The 23,531-nt window shown below is 41.7% G+C and overlaps 1 protein-coding gene across 2 annotated transcripts in view; it reads left to right on the forward strand.

The window, feature by feature from the left end:
* LOC126143858 (dehydrogenase/reductase SDR family member 11-like) overlaps positions 1-16,099 on the forward strand; it is a 56,007-nt gene extending 39,908 nt beyond the window's left edge. Inside the window, exons 5-6 of one of the 2 annotated variants that reach the window (XM_049915453.1) lie at positions 4,642-4,788; positions 15,424-16,099. In XM_049915453.1, coding sequence (XP_049771410.1) covers positions 4,642-4,788; positions 15,424-15,465 — 189 coding nt within the window. In that variant the 3' untranslated portion in view covers positions 15,466-16,099. The remainder of the gene's footprint in view (positions 1-4,641; positions 4,789-15,423) is intronic. The other variant, XM_049915454.1, reaches the window with a different exon arrangement.
* Positions 16,100-23,531: the final 7,432 nt, after the last annotated feature.

A 23,531-nucleotide genomic window follows, 5' to 3' on the forward strand; every position in this document is an offset into this window, starting at 1 on the left:
GTGTAGCCAAAACACTGAAAACATTTTTTATTTTTCTTTATTTATTTTTTTGAGTCATCAGTCTTCTGACTGGTTTGATACGTCCCGACACTGATTTCACTCCTGTGCTGACCTCTTTATCTCAGAGTAGCATCCTCTCGGAAAAGCTGAGCAGTGCTCCGGTGCACCTACTGCTCTTACAGGTTTTCATGTTTCCAGCGTTGTGTTGTGCTTTGTTGAGACTGTATTACGGAATTGAATATCAGTTTTCTGACGTTTTCAAGTCAGAAATGGCGCATACTTTCCTGGTCAAATAGCATTAATGGCATGTGAAGTTGTTACAATAGATACTTTTCCAGTGCGAAGATCGTCGATGATCGAAATCGGTAGTGAGTAAAGACCGAAATACCGAATGTCTTCTTCCAAAGCTGTTTCACATAGGAAGACTGCACTGTAGTTCCTTCTCTAGATTGTCGTACAGATGACAAAATGATTGATATCGAAATAGCTAACAGAGGGATAGAAAAACAATTAAAATCGCTCAAAAGAGGAAAGGCCCCTGGACCTGATGGGATATCAGTTCGATTTTACACAGAGTACGCGAAGGAACTTGCCCCCCTTCTTTCAGCGGTGTACCGTAGGTCTCTAGAAGAGAGTAACATTCCAAAGGATCGGAAAGGGGCACAGGTCATCCCCGTTTTCACGAAGAGACGTCGAACAGATGTGCAGAACTATAGACCTGTATCTCTAACGTCGATCAATTGTACAATTGTGGCACACGTATTATGTTCGAGTATAATGCCTTTTCCGGAGACTAGAAATCTACTCTGTAGGAATCAGCATTGGTTTCGAAAAAGACGATCGTGTGAAACCCAGCCCGCGCTATTCGTCCACGAGACTCAGCAGGCCATAGACACGGGTTCCCAGGTAGATGCTGTGTTTCTTGACTTCCGCAAGGCGTTTGATACAGTTCCCCATAGTCGTTTAATGAACAAAGTAAGAGCATATGGACTATCAGACCAATTGTGTGATTGGAATGAAGAGTTCCTAGATAACAGAACGCAACATGTCATTCTCAATGGAGAGAAGTCTTCCGAAGTTAAGAGTGATTTCAGGTGTGCCACAGTGAAGTGTCGTAGGATCGTTGCTAGTCACAATATATATAAATGACCTTGTGGATAACATCGGATGTTCACTGAGGCTTTTTGCGGATGATGCTGTAGTACATCGAGAGGTTGTAACAATGGAAAATTGTGCTGAAATGCAACGAATTGAGGTATGGTGCAGCGAATGGCAATTGAATCTCAATGTACACAAGTGTAATGTGCTGCGAATACATAGAAAGAAAGATCCTTTATCATTTAGCTACAATATAGAAGGTCAGCACCGAGGAAGCAGTTAACTCCATAAATTATCTGGGAGTAGACATTAGGAGTGATTTAAAACGGAATGACCATATGAAATTAATTGTCGGTAAAGCAGATGCCATACTGAGATTCATTGGAAGAATCCTAAGGAAATGCAATCCGAAAACAAAGCAAGTAGGTTACAGTACGCTTGTTTGCCCACTGCTTGAATATTGTTCACCAGTGTGGGATCAGTACCAGATAGGGTTGATAGAAGAGATAGAGAAGACCCAATGGAGAGCAGCGTGCTTCGTTGCAGGATCATTTAGTAATCACGGAAGCGTTACGGAGATGATAGATAAACTCCAGTGGAAGACTCTGCAAGAGAGATGCTCAGTAGCTCGGCACGGGCTTTTGTTGAAGTTTCGCGAACATACCTTCACCGAGGAGTCAAGCAGTAAATTGGTCCCTCCTACGTATGTCTCGCGAAGAGACCATGAGGATAAAATCAGAGAGATTAGAGCCTACACAGAGGCATACCGACATTCTTTCTTTCCACGAACAATACGAGACTGGAACAGAAGCGAGTACCGAAGGAGGTACTCAAGGTACCCTCCGCCACACACCGTCAGGTGGCTTGCGAGTGTGGATGTAGATGTAGATGTAGATCGTAAGACGGCACAGTCTGTATCATGCATTTCTCCTGCTTGGTGACGTTGTAGTTTGATGGTGGCCTTTTAAGTCACAAACCGGATAACAAAATAAATCAGTACTGTAGAAAATCCAAAATTTTATAATTAAAGGTTAAGGCTACATTTACTTCAAAGCTTTATTGTTGCTTTTATAATTAATGTATCATTCTGATGAAGAAGAAATACCATATTTCTGGTTAACTGTTGGTAATATCTTATAAATTCTGGTTGCTAATTTGTATCCACCCTATTTAAAAAACGGTATGATTTATAACTCATCATCACAGAGAATGCCGGAAACGGACAACGTTGAAGTCGACGAAACGCTTTTTTCCATTTATCAACCTCAGAGATTAGCGTAACAGCTCTCCCTGACTCGCCCTGAGAGAGAGAGAGAGAGAGAGAGAGAGAGAGAGAGAGAAACAATCTTCTGCTATAGCTGTTAAAGTATGTGTGGATTATATGAGCTCACCTGGCTCTTCAATTTGCCCCACAAGTTGAAATTACAGGGAGACAAGTCAGGCGATCAAGTTGGCCAAGAGATCTTTTGCCTCTGCTAATTGTCCGCTCCTCACCGAACGCCTCATGCACTCCAGACAAGGTGTTATCAAGGTGGTCTGCTATCGCTCCATCTTGACGAAAACATCACTGAAGGCGTTCGTCTTCTGTGAGTGGATCAAACAGTTTCTGGACTTACCAGTTAGGATTATCAGTATGGCGAAAGATCGGTGTTACCATACGGCCACCAGACATTGGGCAACAAACACTAGTCTTAAGATTATATAACGTCTCTTCAGACTGCTGACAGGTAAAAAAAATGGCTCTGAGCACTATGGGACTCAACATCTTAGGTCATAAGTCCCCTAGAACTTAGAACTACTTAAACCTAACTAACCTAAGGACATCACACACACCCATGCCCGAGGCAGGATTCGAACCTGCGACCGTAGCAGTCCCGCGGTTCCGGACTGCAGCGCCAGAACCGCTAGACCACCGCGGCCGGCTGCTGACAGGTAATTTCTGATGCATAATGACACATGTTTTGAGGGTTCACGTACTCTGACAAGGTGAACCAGGTCTCAGCTGAAGGAATGAAATCTGAAAATGCAAAAGTCCTCATTCCACTTCACTCAGAAACCACCGGCGGAGCTCAACTCTTTGAAGTTGGTCTGGATGCTTTAACTCATGCACAACAGAGAATTTGTAAGGATACAGATGCCGATCCTTTCTGATAATGTTTCGACACGATGATCTCTTAGTTCCCACCTGCAGATACATGGAGTTGAGATCTCGTCCGTCTTTGTTCCAGGCTTTCCTTCAGTCAAATATTCTTTTCTGGTGGCTGAAATCTTTTCGCACACTTACTGTTGTGTACATAGTTCCGCGTAGTCCGCGCGTACACAACTTTCCCTCTAGAGCGCGCCCCGCTAAGCACAACAACGCAGGCGCAGCGCTCGTCCGTCTCCGCACTACGAGATGGCGCTGCCTTAGAGACGGACCAAATTCTGCTTCCGCCGATCCGCGTATTAATATGTAACGCAGCCAATGAGATTGCTGCTAACGTAGAACCTTTTCTCCTCGCGGATCAGACTCAAGCAGTGATACCTGAACGCGTGAGGTATTATAAAGAGTGTACAGACCTCTGATTAGTAAGTCTGCAATAGTCTGCATTTGTCTGCATTAGTCTATAGTCAAGTTTCAGTCTGCGCCTAATAAAATTATCATATTCCTGTACATAGCCATGAAGATAAATGTATAGACACTTTGTCAAGTATCAGAGATATGTGAGAATAAGATTAACGTACCAAGACCAAAGGAACTTCAGATTGTCAATTGTAAATAGCATCCAGAATCAAGTTATGTAATGTCTATCCTTTTTATTATTTTAATAAATGTGTGTGAAATTTAATCAAGTTCTGTTTAAAATTGGTCACCGTCAATCTGCTACTCTAAGCGTGCAAGTGGCATTTCTATCGTCTGACCTAACGGCAGAAGATCAACACGCCACGATAAGACCACGAGACATATTGCTGACACTCGCCTACTTCGCTAGAGCGACAAGTCAAATAATCTGATGGTGTGTGTACCGAAGGTCTTACAGTACGCACACCACACTTACCATGTTTATTCGCTGCAGAGTCCATTTCGCGCCATTTGGCATTAAGTTTTGCACTGCAGACTTCGATGGAGTTGTTGTCGAAACACTTTCAGTCTTAAGCACGTTTCCCACGAAGTCTACTTCGCATAACACTCGAAATGAACACTAGCTAAATGCAGCACCTCTTTGTGCTACATTCAACTGGTCATTAAACGCGCTTACTTCTCTCACTCACTCGAACGTAACGACACAGCGAAGTACTGGGGACAGAGCACGAGGGATATGCGGATGTGCAAACACAAGGCAGCAGTGGGTTGCTGCGTTTTAAATCACGGCTTCCAGCATTTACTCTGATGGACAGTTCAATTGTTCGTTAACAAAGGTCAGTTCCGCGTCAGTCTTAGATATATTTTCCTGGTCATCCTCATAACGCTCCCGACACAACACATTTACAGTGTTTGGAATCATTTGACGTGTCATGTAGTATGTTTTTTCATGGCTGTCAGATAATGATTTTGTTTTTCAGCAAATATCTCCCGGCGTAGTTATCACGGAAATTTTGGACAATCTGACAAAACTCTCGAAAGAAGCAGCCCTGGCAATGGCGCACTTGCTACCAGAGGACGTGGCAGCGGCCGTGGTGTACATGCTGTCCCAGCACCCGCGCGTGCAGGTGAGTCACCGACCATGACGTTGTTGTTGTTGCTGCTGCTGCTGTCTTCACTACTGTGCAAGCCTCTTCGTTTCAGCACTACCTGTATCCACGTGAACCGGGTCAACTGAACCTACCGGTTCTAGCTATGCGATTCGTCCTATAATGTAACGGTGTTGTGATACGCGACGTCATACGTGCCCAAACAGGAAGTGAACGGGAGCTAACTTTTTTTTTTTTTTGCTTCAACATTATTTTATTATTTTTTTGAGTTATGTAGCGGTAATGAAGAGTTCAGTTAACCTCTTGAACCTGCAGGCTGTAGTGTAGTCTTCATCTCCCTCTATAATCTTTACCCTCTCTCCGTTCGCACACTATAGTGTTGAGCTCAGTTATAACGTTCTTCAAATTATACTTTTGTGTTTGTTATTGGATATACAATTCGTGCAAGCGATGGCGTGAAGAACCATCCCTCTTTCTTCTTCTACTACCAAATCTATTCATCAAGAATCAGCAACATTAATGGGCATGGGTCCCTATTCCGGAGGTAAACTAGGTTCCCATTCGAATCTCCGGGCGGAACCTACTTCGAAGAGATTCAGGCCGAAAGGAACTTTCAGGTTGGGAACATGGAACGTTAAAAGTTTGAACAGGCCAGTAACATTACAGACATTATTAGACGAATTAGATAGATACGATGTAGACATTGCAGATATTCAAGAAACTCGGTGGCAGGGGGAGGGTAGCATAAAGAGCGGTAACTATACATTTTTCTATGGAGGTGCGGAAGCTCACAGTTTCGGAACAGGTTTCGCAGTACAGGGAAAAGTGCTTCATGCAATCAGAGGTATAAGGTTCATTAGTGACCGACTATCAGTTTTAGTGTTGTCCGGCAGGTGGAATAGACTAGTAGTAATTAATGGTTGAAATGGCTCTGAGCACTATGGGACTCAACTGCTGTGGTCATAAGTCCCCTAGAACTTAGAACTACTTAAACCTAACTAACCTAAAGACATCACACACATCCATGCCCGAGGCAGGATTCGAACCTGTGACCGTAGCGGTCGCGCGGTTCCAGACTGTAGCGCCCAGAACCGCTCGGCCACTCCGGCCGGCAGTAATTAATGTACACGCACCAACTGAGGACACTGAAGAGGTTGTTAAAGACGGCTTTTATGAAGAACTAGATCAACTGTGGGATGAGTTCTCCTCGTATGATACAAAATTAATCATAGGCGATTTTATTGCGAAGATAGGGAAGGATGAAGCATTCCGGCCTACAATTGGGAAAGAAAGTTTGCATAACATTTCGAATGATAATGGCACAAAGGTGGTTAATTTTGCTGTTTCAAAAGACATGATTGTTGAGAGCACATATTTCATAAAGGGACATTCATAAAGCAACTTGGGTCTCTCCGGATGGACACACCCGAAACCAAATTGATCATGTTCTTTGCAGATCGGAGATGGCACACTAGTATAGAAAATGTTAGGACTTTCAGGGGAGCAGACTGCGATTCTGATCATTTTCTTGTAGTTGCCAAAGTTCACCAACGGCTATCTACAGCAACATCAAAGTGTCACAATGCAGAACCTTGTAGGTCCGACACTGACAAGCTAAATTATGAAAACTTTAGAAGAAGGTACATGATAGAAATTTCAAATAGGTTTGATGCTCAAGATGAGGATGTAAATAAACAGTGGATCACTGTGAGGAATAATATCAAAGAGGCAGCGAAGGTCACAATAGGTACAATTAAGAAGAACAGGAGGAAACCGTGGTTTGATGAGGAATGCAAGAAACTGGTAGAGGAAAGGAGAAAAGCGCGATTATATTGGGATAGAATGGGAGACAGAAAACGAGAGGAGTTCTTGAACTTGAGAAGGGAAGTTGGTCGTAGGCTACAGGCAAAGAAGAGGGATTATTTGAACAATCAAATTACAAAAATGGAAACAAACAGTAAAACAAAAAACATTAGAGAACTTTACCTAGACATAAATGGGTATAGGAAAGGCTTCAAGGCTAGGACAAATGCACTTCGAGGGGATGCTGGGGGAATACTGAGAGACTCCAGTGCTATATTAAGTAAATGGAGGGCGTATTTTGAGAATCTATTAAATGTACACCAGGAAGCAGGAAATGAGCAGGCGTACGAAATACATACAGCAGAACCCCAGACACCTGAGCCAACGTTCAAGGAAGTAAGAGATGCAATCAACAAATTGAAAAACCATAAAGCACCAGGATCAGATTGCATAACTGCAGAATTAGTTAAAAATGGGGGACAGAAATTGGTGGAGGTAGTTCACAAAGTGATAACTTAAGTATGGAACTCAGAGACGATATCTAAGAGTGGCAGGAGTCGATTTTGATCCAAATTTTTAAGAAAGGTGACAAAATGGATTGTAGTAATTATAGATGGATATCGCTATTAGCAGTATGTTCCAAAATTTTCCCGAATATTCTGCTAAGCAGGCTTACACCATATGCAGATAAAATTGTGGGGGATTACCAAACCGGCTTTCGGAGGAACAGATCAACTATAGACCAAATATTCACCCTGCGTCAAATTTTGGAAAAGAAATGGGAATACAATAAACCAGTTCATAATCTTCATAGATTTTACGAAAGCATATGATTCAGTATTGCAGTCAAAATTGTACAGAATTCTTTTGGAACTTGGAATACCAAAGAAGTATGTTAGACTTATAGAAGCGAGTTTGAAAAACACAAAAGGTAGAGTACGTGTGGGGAAATTGGAGTCAGAAGAATTTGTAATAAAGAGCGGTCTTAAGCAGGGAGATGCCCTGTCTCCGCTACTTTTTAATTTAGTCCTAGAATATATTGTACGAATGGCAGCAGATAATTCGGAGGGTGTGGAGTTAAATGGAAATATTAAGATATTAGGGTACTCAGATGATCTAAATATCATTAGCGATAGGAAAGAATCTATAACAGCAAATGCGAATGCGTTAATCAAGGCTAGTGAAGATTTAGGTCTAAGGATAAGTGAAGACAAAACTAAATACCTGGTTACTACTAGAATGCCAACAGCAGTAGATCAAGAAATGTTAAGAATTGGAGACATGCAGTTTGAAAAAGTGAACACATTTAAGTATCTAGGCTTGGACATCACTTCGAGAAATGAGATTGAATCCGAACTGAAGAAGAGATTACGGGCGGGAAATGCGTGCTACTTCTCACTGAATACGTTACTTTCATACGGATATTGTCTAGGAATTTAAAGATTAGAATATACAAAACTATTATTCTACCATTTATGCTGTATGGGTGTGAGACTTGGTCTCTCACTGTGCAAAATGAAAAGCCATTTCGTGTATTTGAAAACAAAATTTTGAGGAAAATTTTCGGAGCAAAAAGGGATGACATTAGCGGAGCGTGGCGAAAATTGCATAACGAAGAGGTTCACGAACTCTGTTCAATCCCTGACATAATCAGTGTTATTAAATTATGTAGGCTGCGATGGGCGGGTCACGAAGCTCGAATGGATGAGGGCAGGGCAGCGCGCAGAGTACTGGTAGGGGGCACCTAGAAGGAAAACGTTCTGTGGGGAGACCGAGGCCTAGATGGGAGGACAATGTGAAGGCTGATTTGAGGTACAGCCCAAGACAGGGACAGATGGCAAAAATACGTTGCTGCGGTAATGGACCCTCGAGTCCGGTATGACCAGTGAGTAAGTAAGTAAGATAGTAAGTTGTCTTACGGAAATTTACTGTGTATTGTGTTGTTGAGCATATGGTGTGCTTAATCAGTTTTACTGTAATCCAAAGAAAAATTAAACAATTTAATCCGGAAAACCAGCATGTAATGTCTATAATGAAATCAATCCCTCTAAAATTTACTCAGTCTCGTGAGCACCGAGCTTAATGGCCCTGTGCAACAAACTGATCAAATCCATTATGCAAATAAACTATGAAATACAGTTTCCTTAGTTCTTGAGTCGCAACGGATGTAATCTTGGTATTCTGTCCTCTCCACAGTAGGCATAGAAAATATTCAATCTTGGCTCAGCGAAGTGCAATGCCGGCCATAAAATAGCTTCATACAAATAATGTCAGTGGATTAGTTGATAAACAAATAACCTTGAAAATGTTCAGTGATAGTTTTGGATACTGGCTCAGCGCTATACAATGCTGCCCACAATGAAACTGTTACAAAAAGTAATACATTTCTGATCCTGGCACATTAATATTTATATATGTGAAGATGGTATCTGTTCTTTCGGACATGTCCGAAAGCACATAGTTAAAGCTCACCGGCCATTTGACCATCTTCTTGTGTGCGGATGCACAAACGATGCCCGAACTCTTGCGGGAATCGGCAAAAAGCCGCGTGTATAGAGTGTAATGGGCAGGGGCACTATGAATATAGTGCGGGACAATAAGTTGAGAATGTGGGTCTCACGGGAGGCGTGCTAGAGATAAGTCCCTGCAGGTGCACTATCCTCTGCGTCCTCGGTGGCTAAGATGGACAGCGCATCTACCATGTAAGGAGGAGATCCCGGGTTCGAGTCCTCGTCGGGGAACACATTTTTCAACTGTCCCTGTTGACTTACATCAACGCCTGTATGCAGCTAGGGGCATTCATTTCATTGTAATTTCTCATCAATATTTTTCTGACTTTGATTCAAAAATCATTTCTTTTAAAAATATTCATTGGTTTTAAACAAGCACGACATGGAAGAGGGTGAGGTACTGATAACGGGGTATGCTAAGACCGAATGCTTCTGTTTGAAAATTGTATTCAAAATAAAGTTTCTCCTTCATAAAATCTAATATGAAACATTTTACATTACCTTCAAAATCAGTGAACTTCTCAGCTGGTCTACAGTTCTCACTTACTGGCGTAATTAAAAATACTTGGATTGTTAGATGACAAAAGGTCCGACATCGTTTGACGAAATAGAGTCTCTGTATCAGGATTACAAAACACTCAGAATATTACAAATCGTGTATACCTACTCAACCTATACATCAAATCTGATGACAAGTACTTGGTCCCTACATCCAGGGGTCAGTATTGTAAAATTAGCAAGATCCACATTGCGTTGCTGCACGCTTAAAACTAAATATACAAAATTTCATTACCTTGCAAATCTGTATTATGCTGCGGCCATAGGCGAACAGCTAAATTCTCACAGCTAGCCACTAGCTTTAAGTCTTACGTCCTACCTTTAACAGGGTGCAACGGCAACTAACTCTACGCTCCGCGCGCCCCTGCTTACAATCGATTCTGCCACTCAAGCAACATCTTTGGTTCAGTGGTGTCAAAGATACAATCTCTTCTACATGTGATAACCATTTCATGTCATTTTTTATCAAATATATTACAAAATCGGGCTCAATGTACAAGTGGACCCCTCACACAGTGGACTTGCATTCAGAGTGCTTCGGTTAAAAACCCTGTCCTGTCATCCTAATTTAGGTTTCCCGTGATTCCTCTAAATAACTCCAGCAAATTACCGAAATCGTACCTTTGAAAGGGCACGACCGATTTACTTCCCCATCCTTACGTAATCTGAGCTTGTCTTCCATCACTAATGACCGCAGTGTCTGCGGGACGTTGAGCTATAATCTTCCTCCCTTTCTCCTCTCACACTTGCCTTCATTATCAAACTGGCGACTTCTTGACACCTCTGGATGCGTCCTATCATTAGAGATGCCCTTCGAGTACTGTGCCGACGTCCGTGAGGCAATGTGTGAGTCAATGTACAGCTTGTTACGGTGACTGAGGACAGTGCACTGAACAACAATTCATCTGTACTTACTTATTTGCAGACTAATAATTGTAGCTATTACGAATAGAATGTTTTAGACTGGTTACTACCTCCAAGTACATGTGGCAAGAGCATGTCACTAATGCTTATTTGTCTCTGGGCACCAGGTCAGATGTTGAGGTGTGACGCGCCACGCAAAACGGTTAGTCTTTGCTGACAGGTCCACTTACAAAGGAATGGTCCAATCCGAAATGTCGAAACCCACCCTGGAATTTTAGGTTCTAAGGCTTAAAATGGCAAAGCTACTCATTTTTGCCCGCGAAGAACCGCTTATAAAAGCGGTTTGTACAGTCCTTCCTGCCCAACGAGCGAATCGGCGAATAAGCGGACACTTCAGAGACAAGAAGATGTATCGCCGCTTAGCGCGAAGTCTAAAGTGAATTTTAAGTACTTGAACCATACCAAAAATGTCTCAGATCGAAAATTTTCAATAACGTGCAGTTCATATCGGCAGCTAATCTTCTACAGGGATGTGCTGTTATACGAATGACTAGCAGAAGAAAGAAAATGATGGCAGAGTATGATGTTACAATACAGAAACTTGCATCAGTCGGGACTTTCATATATTGACGTTAAACATTTTATAACAAATCTTGTAAAACAGTTCTTATGATAATTTTTGAATATTGTATATTTTGCTGCAAATGGAACAGTTACTTGTTTATTCCCTGAATCCGTCACAAAAATGGGAAGTGTCCATTAGGTGACGAAAACAAACAGTTTCCTTAAACCAGTAACATCTGATAAAAGAAAAATTAATGCATTCGGGCGCTTCACAGTAATTTCTAGTTTTACTTAGACGGATCCGGAATGGAAGAAGAAATGTTCGTGACTGTTGCCCCTCATATTGTGCTGCATACAAGGCATACTTTATCAACTTCGTTAAATGTGGTGATCCAAGTTGACAATGCAGAAATGATATTATTGAAGTTTAGCAATACCATTCCGCAGATAAATCTGAAATGACAAAGAGTAACTGGAAATTACACTGTCCAATGACTTTGGAAAAATGCTTTACATTGTTGAATTTTTTTATCGTGAGGTTGAATCACAATATCAGCTCCGGTTGAAATCCGAATTATACATATGTCCTCGTCCTCCTAATGACAGAGATATCGCTATATCTGGGCCAAGAGTCCAACAAAAGCAATACATTATTTTCTGCAACTGCCAAAGAGGACGTCTCGGATGTAGCAGCGAACATCTTTCCCTCCCATATTTCCAGATTTGCTGCATCGATTACAAACTTCTGAAAGCAAATAGTCATTTTTTTTTCAAGTTTTGGACATAATTTGCTTTGATATTTCTGAAGAATACGAAGAATCTTCGAAATCAGTAATGTTCATCTCAGTTTCCATTTAGAGCACTCAGTGCCAATATCTCCATCGGTAATGATGCATTGACTCACAGGTGTGGCTGTAAATCTTCCGAATAACTTTACTTTCATATTTTTTCGAGTTTCATTTTGTCACATATTTCTTACTTCGTGTAAATATTTTTTTCCATTCATCAAACAATGGAAAATCCAGTATGGAATGTAACAATATTATGGAAAGGGTAGTTGCTACTCACCATATAGCGGAGGTGCTGAGTCGCAGATAGGCATAACAAAAAGACCGTCACAAAGTGAGCTTTCGGCCAACAAGGTCTTTCTCTTGTCGCCTTACAAACGACAAAAGGCCTTGTTGCCTGAAAGCTCATTTTCTGACGGTCTTTTTGTTATGCGTATCTCTGACACAGCATCTCCGCCATATACTAAGTAGCAACTATTGTTGCAATATATATCCTAGATTTTTCATTGTTTGATTTTGCTTGACATCTTTTCTTCCATCCTTAATCCAATACTGTTTTCCTTTGTTACTATGTTTCCAATGCTTTACTATACTCAATGTCCGTACTTTTTTCTCTTATCGCCTTACAAACCGCCAAAGGTCTTGTTGGCTGAAAGCTCATTTGTGACTGTCGTTTTCTTCTGCCTATCTGCGACTCAGCATCTCCGCTATATGGTGAGTAGCAACTATCCTTTTAATTATATTGTTTCTTCCATTTATAGAATTCATGCTCATAGTTTACGAAACGAAACCGGATTTGCACACAGCTTAAAGCCTCTCTCCTTACTTCATTTAACTAAAAGATTGATAGCGTCTTCTTTCTCACTGAAAGATATTACTCTATATGTTTTCTTTGGGCTTGGAATGTACTCTGTTTTTGTTCTGAACATTAATTATCACAACACTCATCGTTAGAACCACAATTCACGGAATCATCCCTGTTATTTGCTGTTTCTTCTAATATTGCCACAATTTCCAACGAACTGTCGTCATCATTGGAATGATTGTCCAAGAAATTAACTGTTACACGATACATATGTAGGTATTCAGAAGAATTAGATACTGAGCAAGGTGGCGCAGTTGTTAGCACACTGGACTCACACGGCGTAGGACGATAGTTCAAACCTGTGTCAGACCATCCCGATTTAGGTTTTCCATGATTTCCCTAGATCGCTTCAGGCAAATGCCTGGATTGTTCCTTTGGAAGAGCACAGCCGATTTCCCTCTCAATCCTTCCCTATTCCGATGGAACTAATGACCTCAATGTTTGGACCCCCCCTCCCTCACATCAACCAACCAACAATCCTGTCCCTTCTTCTTGTCAGTGATTTCCGAAGCAGGTGATTTCGATTGCACACCACGTTCTTCATATTTCATCTTTGCAAGGTTGAAAACATTAACTGGATTCCACATCACTGTTAATCTCTGGAACCTATACAAAGGCAGATACTATTAGTAACATATACCAAGAAATGACAAAGGAAATTAATTCAGTTTATCTCCATCGTTAACATTTATCAGTACCGCAAATGCAAATGCCATTTATTATGAATATTAAATCAGTTGCAAATTCGAGCAAATAATAACTGTGAACGACTATGTAAGAAACTATCCACAGAAACTGAAATTTTCTTTACAAATTACTTTTGCGCTGTGCCAAGTTATCTGTTTACCGAAGTGCCAACAACCAAGCATATGTGCCCGCTGTGTCGTATATTTCTTTTGTTGTATTCTTCTTGTATAAAACATTTCAGGGCAGATTTCACCATGTCGGATTGGACAGTTCCCTTGTTAGTTGTGCAGTGACGACCGGGCAGAAAACATCAAGTAGTAAATTATCTGACGTGTTTGTGAGAAGACTGTTAGACGCAGAGGTAAAACAACACTCTGAAATGGGTACATATTAAGGTATCAACGATCACAATATCTGCACGTATTCCCTAACACCCTGTATATTTTCTTGCACGTACTGTGCTGATGCTGGGACTTCATTGAGGTTGTCCTGTCGATCATGGCAGATCTTCATTTTCACTTTTCGTCTGAAGATTCAGATTTTGTTACCTATTCCCTAGAATATGCATGTGATAATCTTCGTGGCATACGTTTGGTATTTCTCATGACCCCTTAAGCATACAGTCGCCTTGATCGAAACATTGTATAACTAAATGTTTAGGTATTGTGTCGTGCTTCTCATTTAAATGAAACTGAAAGGTAAAATTGAGTCTGTGGTCCGTCAGTATGTGGATCATCCCCGTTTAAGAAGTTTGGTGACTCATTGTCGCACATTCCTTGCCGTCTTCTAGAATACTGTACACACTGCTTCCTGTTGTAGTCGTGTCCCAGATATGGTGTCGTTATATGTTAAGCAATGTTTAGACTCTTTTCTGTTGGTGATTGCTTGACTACTTGTTTCATTTATTTTTTCGTTTTACTAGTCAGCAGCTCTGCTCTTGATCACCAAGGCAACTAGGTAGAGATATCACTAAGAGTCTATCCACCGGCGTTGTCGACCTTACGCGTCTTTATAATGACACTGAGCTTTTCTTTTGGACGATTCCAAAAGTCTAGAAATTATGCAAGACTTTTAACAGACTCGTTTCTGCGACAGTGGTGTCTTTTTAGTGATCTGCTTAGAGGCCTTATCGTAGACTATATGAGAGTTGTTTACTTTTTTCTTCATCCAATTAGTTGTCATTTCATCACATTATTTCCACCTGCAACTGCATGAATTGCAGTAAAAGGATTTCTGGATGTCTACACCTTTGCTTCTAGCAATCCTCAATTTATAACATTTTCACCATTACTACATCATGATGCATTAAACTTTTCTTCCAACAGAATTCTGGAATGTCCCTTAGCTACTGCCAGGATGTTGTCTCCGTATGCAGAGGAGACCAATTCCCATCCTGCAGTCCTCGAGCTTTTCCAACATTAGGTCGATCACAACATCGCACAAGACAGGGTGATCTAGGTTTTTCGTCCCGTTCGGCAAAGCAAATTTTCTGAGAGAGTATCTCTTTGTTTCTCGCCTTTAGCTTTTGCCATCGTTCATTAACATTTGACTATTCGTAACCTTGCCTTGTCGATTCCCTAGTGTACATTCCAACTTGCGGACTATTTTGACACTGTACACACCATTCAAGATGGACTACGCTGCCGCCCTTGAAAACGGTTGCTGTGTCGCTACGCTCGTGATGTCTTAGTGAACTGTACTTACTAATGTCACAGCGGGAACGGTTTAATGGGCATAAACCAGTATTATGAGGAGAAAACAAGAGGTTCTCGTCTTGGCACTGAAACCATCCATTTCTTAAGCCACCAAATAAAAAAATAAAAAAAAAATACTTTGGCCAGAATTCTTTCTATACCTTACTTAACTTCTAAACCTGGACTCTTACGGTTTGGATGCCGCCTCGATGTGCAAGAAATTATGGTTCTACATGCGAGTCACTTGACTCTTCCTTTACTACCAAAATACAGTGTTTATCTTGCCTTTGTCTTGTATAGCACATTTTATTGTGTTGCAGGTTTACGACATCATATTACGGCCTACTGGATCGGCGTTTTAGCTCAAGATGTCATAGCTTTTTCTGGTTTCGAGAAGATAAGCATATCCAGAAATTTATAAGCCTCTAGAAGCAACATGCATTTGCTTGTTCATTACACTATTTTTGTTTGTCTGAGTAAGGAAATAAAAGAAGATTCCCTGTGATGTGTAATTCAGAGAATACGTAGAAGAGTGAGACTTAAGTGTGTTACGACGTACCTCTCTTAATCAAGGTGGACTGTATATTTTGTAAATTACCGGAGGTGTGACAGATCATTCGTAATTGTAATACAGCACTATTGAGAATTTGAGAAATGAATCAATCCATAAAAGGATAGCAGTAAGTTTTGACACTGAAACTAATGTACATACTACTTTTGAACTCTCAACAAATTCTTAGAACTAACATCATTATACACTCCTAGCAGGCATAAAGATATTAACTGCATAAAATAAGAAAATGGAAACAGTAGAGAGCTATCAACCTGAAACAGTGTGACACTCGTATTTCATTCTGTAACAAGGTGAACTTAGCTATACGTACGTGTGTGTATAAATGTATGTGCATATGAATTACCTTATGTGAAGCAGTTAAGTGTTAAATACGCGTCAAAATAATGCTGTATAGACTGAAATAAAGATAATGTGTACTGTCATTCGCAAAAGACTTCTTTTCTGTGTTAAACAAAATGTGTTTAAAAAAATTAATGTTTCGTTAAGACTTCCACAAATACATAGAATTTACACTGACGAAAAAGGAATCCCAACACCAAGAAGGAGATACACGAGATAAATCACAGTTGGTTGGCGTGTTTCTACATCTGAAATACGACGTTGATCGAAATTTTAATGCAGTAATATAAGAGTGGCGCTATTAGCGTCACTATGAGGGTACAATTCAAGTTTGATCTAAATACTTGTTTTAATAGTCATGAGCGTCAGTTGCCATTGAGATTGGACGTAAGGAGTTGATTTTAGTGAAGAATGCCTCTAAGATGACGAAGATGCCATTATCAACAGCTGACTGTCTTTTAATAGGGCTACGAGAAGCTGGATGTTCCTTTCGCGATGTCTGCGGGAAGACTTGGTAAGAAACGACTCACTGTACATGACTGCTGGCAGTGGTGGTCACGGGAAGATACGGGAGACTGGGCATTGGAATGTCACATGGGATTACCGAGAAGGAAGACAATCGTGTTCGTGTATGCCTGTGGCGAATCCTACTGCGCCTGTGGCAGAGATTCCAGCAGCAGTTGCCACCACAGTGACACACCAAACTGTTACAAATCGGTTACTTCAAGGACAGCTCCGAGACAGGCGTGCCGCGGTGTGCGTTCCACTGATCCCAAACAACCACCATCTGCGGCTTCAGTGGTGTCAGGCGAGAGCTCGTTGGCTGACAGGCTGAAGGCCTGTTGCGTTTTATGATGACAGCTGGTTCTGCTTCGGTGCCAGTGATGACTGTGAGTTGGTTAGAAGGAGGTCACGTGAGCACCTGCAGCCCTCCTGTCTGTGACCTAGACAAGATGCGATTTACTATGACAGCAGGTTATACCACGCATCCTGACTGCAAATATGTACGTCAATCTGTTGATTCGACCTATTGTGCTGCCATTCATGTACAGCATTCCGCGCGGGGGTGGGGGGGGGGAGAGTTTTCCAACAGGATACTGCTCCCCCATATACCACTGTTGTAACCCAACACGCTCTACAGACTGTCGACATGTTCCTTTGCCTGCTCTATAGTCACGTCTGTCTCTGATCGGGAGTGTATGAGACAATCAAATGGTTCAAATGGCTCTGAGCACTATGGGACTTCACATCTGAGGTCATCAGTTCCCTAGAACTTGGTACTAATTAAATGTAACTAACCTAAGAACATCACACACATCCGTGCACGAGGCAGGATTCGAACCTGCGACCATAGCGGTCGCGCGATTCCAGACTGAAGCGCCTAGAACCGCTCGACCACAGCGGCCAGCATGGGACAATCGAGCACATGTGGCGGTTGTTAATGGAAGCAAGACTAAAGAAAAATCAAGACATGTCCATAGGATTTGCCAAGCTGGAAAAAGCGTTCGACAATGAAAAATTCGGCAAGATGTTCGAAATTCTGAGACAAATACACTACTGGCCATTAAAAATGTTACACCAAGAAGAAATGCAGATGATAAACGGGTATTCATTGGACAAATATATGATACTAGAACTGATTACATTTTCAAGTAATTTGGGTGCATAGATCCTGAGAAATCAGTACCCAGAAGAACCACCTCTGGCCGTAATAACAGCCTTGATACGCCTGGGCATTGAGTCAAACAGAGCTTGGATGGCGTGTACAGGTACAGCTGCCCATGCAGCTTCAACACGATACCACAGTTCATCAAGAGTAGTGACTGGCGTATTGTGACGAGCCAGTTGCACGGCCACCAGACGTTTTCAATTGGTGAGAGATCTGGAGAATGTGCTGGCCAGGGCAGCAGTCGAACATTTTCTGTATCCAGAAAGGCCCGTACAGGACCTGCAAAATGCGGTCGTGCATTATCCTGCTGAAGTGTAGGGTTTCGCAGGGATCGAATGAAAGGTAGAGCCACGGCTCGTAACACATCTGAAATGTAACGTCCACTCTTCAAAGTGCCGCCAATGCGAGCAAGAGATGACCGAGACGTGTAACCAATGGCACCCCATTCCATCACGCCAGGTGATATGCCAGTATGGCGATGACGAATACACGCTTCCAATGTGCGTTCACCGCCAAGTCGCCACACACGGATGCGACCATCATGATGCTGTAAACAGAACCTGCATTCATCCGAAAAAATGACGTTCTGTCATTCTTGCTACCAGGTTCGTCGTTGAGTACACCATCGAGGGCACTCCAGTCTGTGATGCAGCGTCAAGAGTAACCGCAGCCATGGTCACAGAGCTGCTAGTCCATGCTGCTGCAAACGTCGTCGAACTGTTCGTGCAGATGGTTGCTGTCTTGCAAACGTCCCCATCTGTTGACTCATGAATTGAGACGTGGCTGCACGATCCGTTACAGCCATGCAGATATGCCTATCATCTCGACTGCTAGTGATACGAGACTGTTGGGATCCAGCACGGCGTTCCGTATTACCCTCCTGAACCCACCGATTCCATATTCTGCTAACAGTCATTGAATCTCGACCTACGCGAGCAGCAATTTCCCGACACGATAAACCGCAATCGCGATAGGCTACAATCCGACGTTTATAAAAGTCGGAAACGTGATGGTACGCATATGTCCTACTTAAACGCGGCATCACAACAAAGTTTCACCAGGCAAGGCCGTTCAACTGCTGTTTGTGTATGAGAAATCGCTTGGAAACTTTCCTCATTTCAGCACGTTGTAGGTGTCGCCAACGGCGCCAACCTTGTGTGAATGCTACGAAAAGCTACTCATTTGCATATCACAGCATCTTCTTCCTTTCGGTTAAATTTCGCGTCTGTATCACGTCATCTTCGTGCTGTAGCAATTTTAATGGCCAGTGGTGTAGATGTAAAGTGTTGGGAGGAACGGTTAATATACTATGGATAGAAGAGCCAAGAGGGAATATTACGAGTCAACGAGCAAGAATGAAGTGCTCGGATTACAAAGGCTGTAAGAGAGGTATGTAGTCTTTCGCCCCAACTGTTCAGTCTTACATCGAAGAAGCAATGATGGAAATAAAAGGAAGATTCAGGTGTGCGATTAAAATTCAAGGTGAAAGGATGTTAAAGATACGATACGTTGATGACATTGCCATCGTGAGTGAAAGTGAAGAAGAATTACATGATCTGGTGAAAGGAATGGTCTAATGAGTACAGACTATGGACTGAGAGTAAATCGAAGAAAGACGAAAGAAACGAGAAGTAGGAGAAATCAGAACAGCAAGAAATATAACATGAGGACTGATGATCACAAAATAGATGAAATTAAGGAATTCTGCTACCTGGGCAGTAAAATAACTAATGACAGACGGAGCAAGGAGGACATCAAAAGCAGACCAGCACTGACAAAAAGGGCATTACTGGCCAAGAGAAATCTGTTAGTATCAAATAAAGGCTGTAATTTGAGGAAGTAATTTCTGAGAATGTACGTCTGGAGCACAGCATTGTATGGTAGTGAAACAAGGACTGTGGGAAAACCGGAACAGAAGAGAATCGAAGCATTTGGGATGTGGTGCTACAGACGAATGTTGAAAATTAGGTGGGCTGCTAGGGTAAGGAATGAGGAGGATGTGTGCAGAATCGGAAAGGAATAAGTGGAAAACACTGATAAGGAGAAGGAACATGATGATAGGACATCTGTTAAGACATGAGCTATTGACTTCCATGGTACTAGAGGGAGCTGTAGAGGGCAAAAACTGAAGACGAAGACAGAGCCTGGAATACATCAGCAAATATTTGAGGATTTAGGTTGCAACTGCTACTCTGAGACAAAGAGGTTGGCACAGGAAAGGAATTCGTGGAGGACTGCATCAAACCAGTCAGAAGACTGATGTATAAAAAAAATAAAATAAAATAAAGGAACGTCATGGGACGACAAGTCCAGCGCCACACACAATCAGAATTAACAGTCCCTGTATTGATCGACGAATTGCTACAGGCGTGGAAATCTATCACACAAACTGACATCCGGTACCTGTACGACAGAACGCATGCATGTTTGCATTCTTCCATTCAAAATTCTGGCGGTCACACCATTTATTAATGTACCAGCATATCACATTTACAATGGATTTTCTCGCGCTTACTTAAACCTGTGATTTTGCAACGTTAATAATTTAACTGTGTTACGTAGACAAATGTGTCCCAGAAGTTTGATTACTCTACATTAATTATATCTTGGTGTTGGGATTTTTACCCGTCAATACGTAAGCTGATTACCTGTCTGCACTAATATTATGATTTTCGTAGACAACAGGGAAGTTTGGCTGAAATTCTTCCAGGCTTTCCAGAGCTGTGCTGAAACATTGACACAAACCAACATTTATATGTTCATAGGATCAAAGGAGTACCTTCGGAATTATTTATTTATTTATTTTATTTATTTATTTATTTATTTATTTAACCTGGCAAGATTAGGGCCATCAGGCCCTCTCTTACATCTAACCAGGCACTCTACTTATTTTAGTAGGCATGTTAAACTACATGTAGTACAAAAAGTAAAATAAACAATTAGAAAGGCACACCTGGAAAAATACATACATATAGAGTTTATGTTCGTAGATCATAAATACTGTTATAATTATACATTATTGAAGAGACAGATTTTAGATAGGAGTGCTAGCAGCAGGGAGTATGAGGGAGACTCCTGGTGAAGGGAGGAGAAGAATAGAGAGACATCATGAAACATAATTAAGGAAATATAAAGGAAAAGAAGATTGCGTGGCTAATAGAGATAGATGAAGAGGAAGGCATCTCAGGAGCAAGATAGGAGACGCTAGCTTTGCTATTTGACAGATGAGAGGATTGGCCTTGTACATTAATTTTGTGGAGAACGTTATTAGGATGATAGTAGGAAATGCTTCAACTTCTTCTTAAAAACAGCAGGAGATTGAATTTTGCGCAAGATAAGGGGCAGTTTGTTCCAGAGGTGGACAGCAGCAACTGAGAAGGAGTTTGCAAGAGTTTTTGTTTTGTGAGTGGTAACAGTTAGGATACCAAATAAGAGTGACCTCGTGTTTCGATTATGATGGCATTACAGGTTTTTAATCTCTGAAGCAAGGTACTGGGGTGCTTGCGCGACGAGGAGTCGGTGAAGTAGCCATAGAGTGTGGTAGTCACGCAATTTGTCCGGCCGCAGCCACCCTAGCTCGGAGTACGAAGCACTAACATGATCATATCGGCGAATGTTGCAGGTGTAATGCACACAGGCATTCATGGTTAGTTCTAGCCGTCTTTTGTTTTCACTACTCATGCCTTGTTGATTTACATCACAATATTGGAGGTTCGGTAGAACGAGTGCTTGCACGAGCTGGCGTTTCAAGTCCTGTGGAAATATGTTCCGAAACTTTTTGAGAGCATAGAGACAAGCAGACGTCTTTCGGCACACTGCGACAGTATTCTCTGCCCAGTTGAGATGCTCATCCAAAGTTACACCCAAGTTCTTAACTGTTTTCTGATATGGTATTGGAGTACCGTCGAGCAGAATAGGAGGTAGCCGTTCGCGGAAATCTGAACTTATTAATTTCTGATGGGCTATTAAGATTACTTGCGTCTTTTTTGCATTTAATTTAAGCCCCAGGTTTTTCGCCCATGTCACTACTGAAGACAGATCATCATTCATCTGAGCGATTACAGTGTTTACATCTTCAGGTCTGACGCTTAGGTAGAGCTGGAGGTCATCAGCATAGAAATGATATTTACAGGACAGAAGCGACGAAATATCGTTGACATATAAAGAAAACAAAAGTGGTCCTAAGACTGATCCTTGTGGCACCCCTGAGGAAACATGTTTCCAGAAAGATTTTTCATATACGCAGACAACACATTGCTGTCTGTCTTTTAAGTAGCTTTCAAACCATCTCATTGCACTATCTGAGAAATTAAGCTGTTGCATTTTTCTGAGCAATTGCTGAAGTCCAGTAGCGTCAACATTGTTGCCTTTCGATTGTCGATGGCATATTTCAGGTCATAAGTTACTTTAATTAGAGCAGTGTTTGTGCTGTGATGTTTACGGAAACCGGATTGAAATTTGTCATATAGGCTGAATTCACGCAAGTGTTCAGTGATTTGGTCATGAACAATATATTCAAGTGCTTTGGAAACAGCAGGCAGTATGCTAATTGGTCGGTAGTCACTAGGCAGTTGCGGGTTTTCGATCTTAGGGATGGGTCGAATTATGCTTCTTTTCCATGCAGTGGGGTATATTCCTTTCACGAGGGAAAAATTAAATATGTCAGTTAAGACAGGTACTAAGATATCGGCAACATTCTTAATCATGGTTATACTGATACTGTCGTTGCCTATTGCATCAGAAGAGATTCTTGCTTTTCTTGCCATATTTGTTGTTACATGTTTTAGATGGAAGGTATCATTGTTAGTTATCCTGTTTGGGGATTCTTGTGGACAGTAATTATCAGCCGTGCGGGTATTCAGAGGTGCAGAGAAGAATTCATTTAATTCGTTAGCTGACACATGAAAAGTAGTTTCCGATTTTGCCTTTCCAACCCCCAAGCTATGGAGATTCTTCCATAGAGTCGAGGGCGTCAGATCGCTGCATACAAGGGAGCGAGCGTGCCTGATTTTAGCATTGCGAATGCATTGTTTCACTCTGTTCCGTAGCTTTCTATATTCTTCGAAACGCCTGTGGGCAGCATCCCTATTAGTCATCATTCGACGTAATTCAGCTGTCAGTCATGGAGCAGGAGATTTTCTTACACGGATTGTGCGTACAGGTGTATGTTTGTCATAGAGGGCAGTGAGTTTATCACCAAGTCCATTAATTTTGCCGTCGATTGTAGGTTCTCTGATTGTTTGATGCCATGAGATTTCTGAGCAATCGGCTGTTAGAGCGTCAAGGTCAATACGTTTCATGTTCCTACAAGTTATGTAACGCGATTTGATCCTTGGGGGATGCACAGAGTAGGCCAGGAATATTACATCATGTGGTGAGAGGCCAGGGGCCGATGTTTGACCAACATATCTTACTTTGTCAGTCTGTTTCGTTGCGATTACGTCTATAAGAGTATGACTGTGCGCCGTATGGTGTGTAGGCTGTAATGGAAGAATGTTCATGCTATTGCAACTAAACAGTCTTCTTAGGTTTATTGCGGAGGGAGTGTCTCTTAGCAGGTCTATGTTCAAGTCACCCATTACAATGACATGTTCGTATTGACACTGAAGTGAATGTAATTCCGACTGGAAGGGACTCATTGAGCTTATTTTTGGCGGCTTGTACACGACGCCAGTCAAGAACTTCCGACTTTGTATATTTATTTCAATGAACATGAATTCAGCCTCTTTTTCTTCAGCAGGGTTTTATGTACATAAGAGTTTCGCTTTGAGATCTGTTCGTATATACACGCCGACCCCGCCACCTCGCTTTCTTGATCTGTCTGCCCTAAGAAATGTGTACCCTGG

The sequence above is a fragment of the Schistocerca cancellata genome, chromosome 2, assembly GCF_023864275.1.
Source record: "Schistocerca cancellata isolate TAMUIC-IGC-003103 chromosome 2, iqSchCanc2.1, whole genome shotgun sequence".
NCBI lineage: Eukaryota > Metazoa > Arthropoda > Insecta > Orthoptera > Acrididae > Schistocerca > Schistocerca cancellata.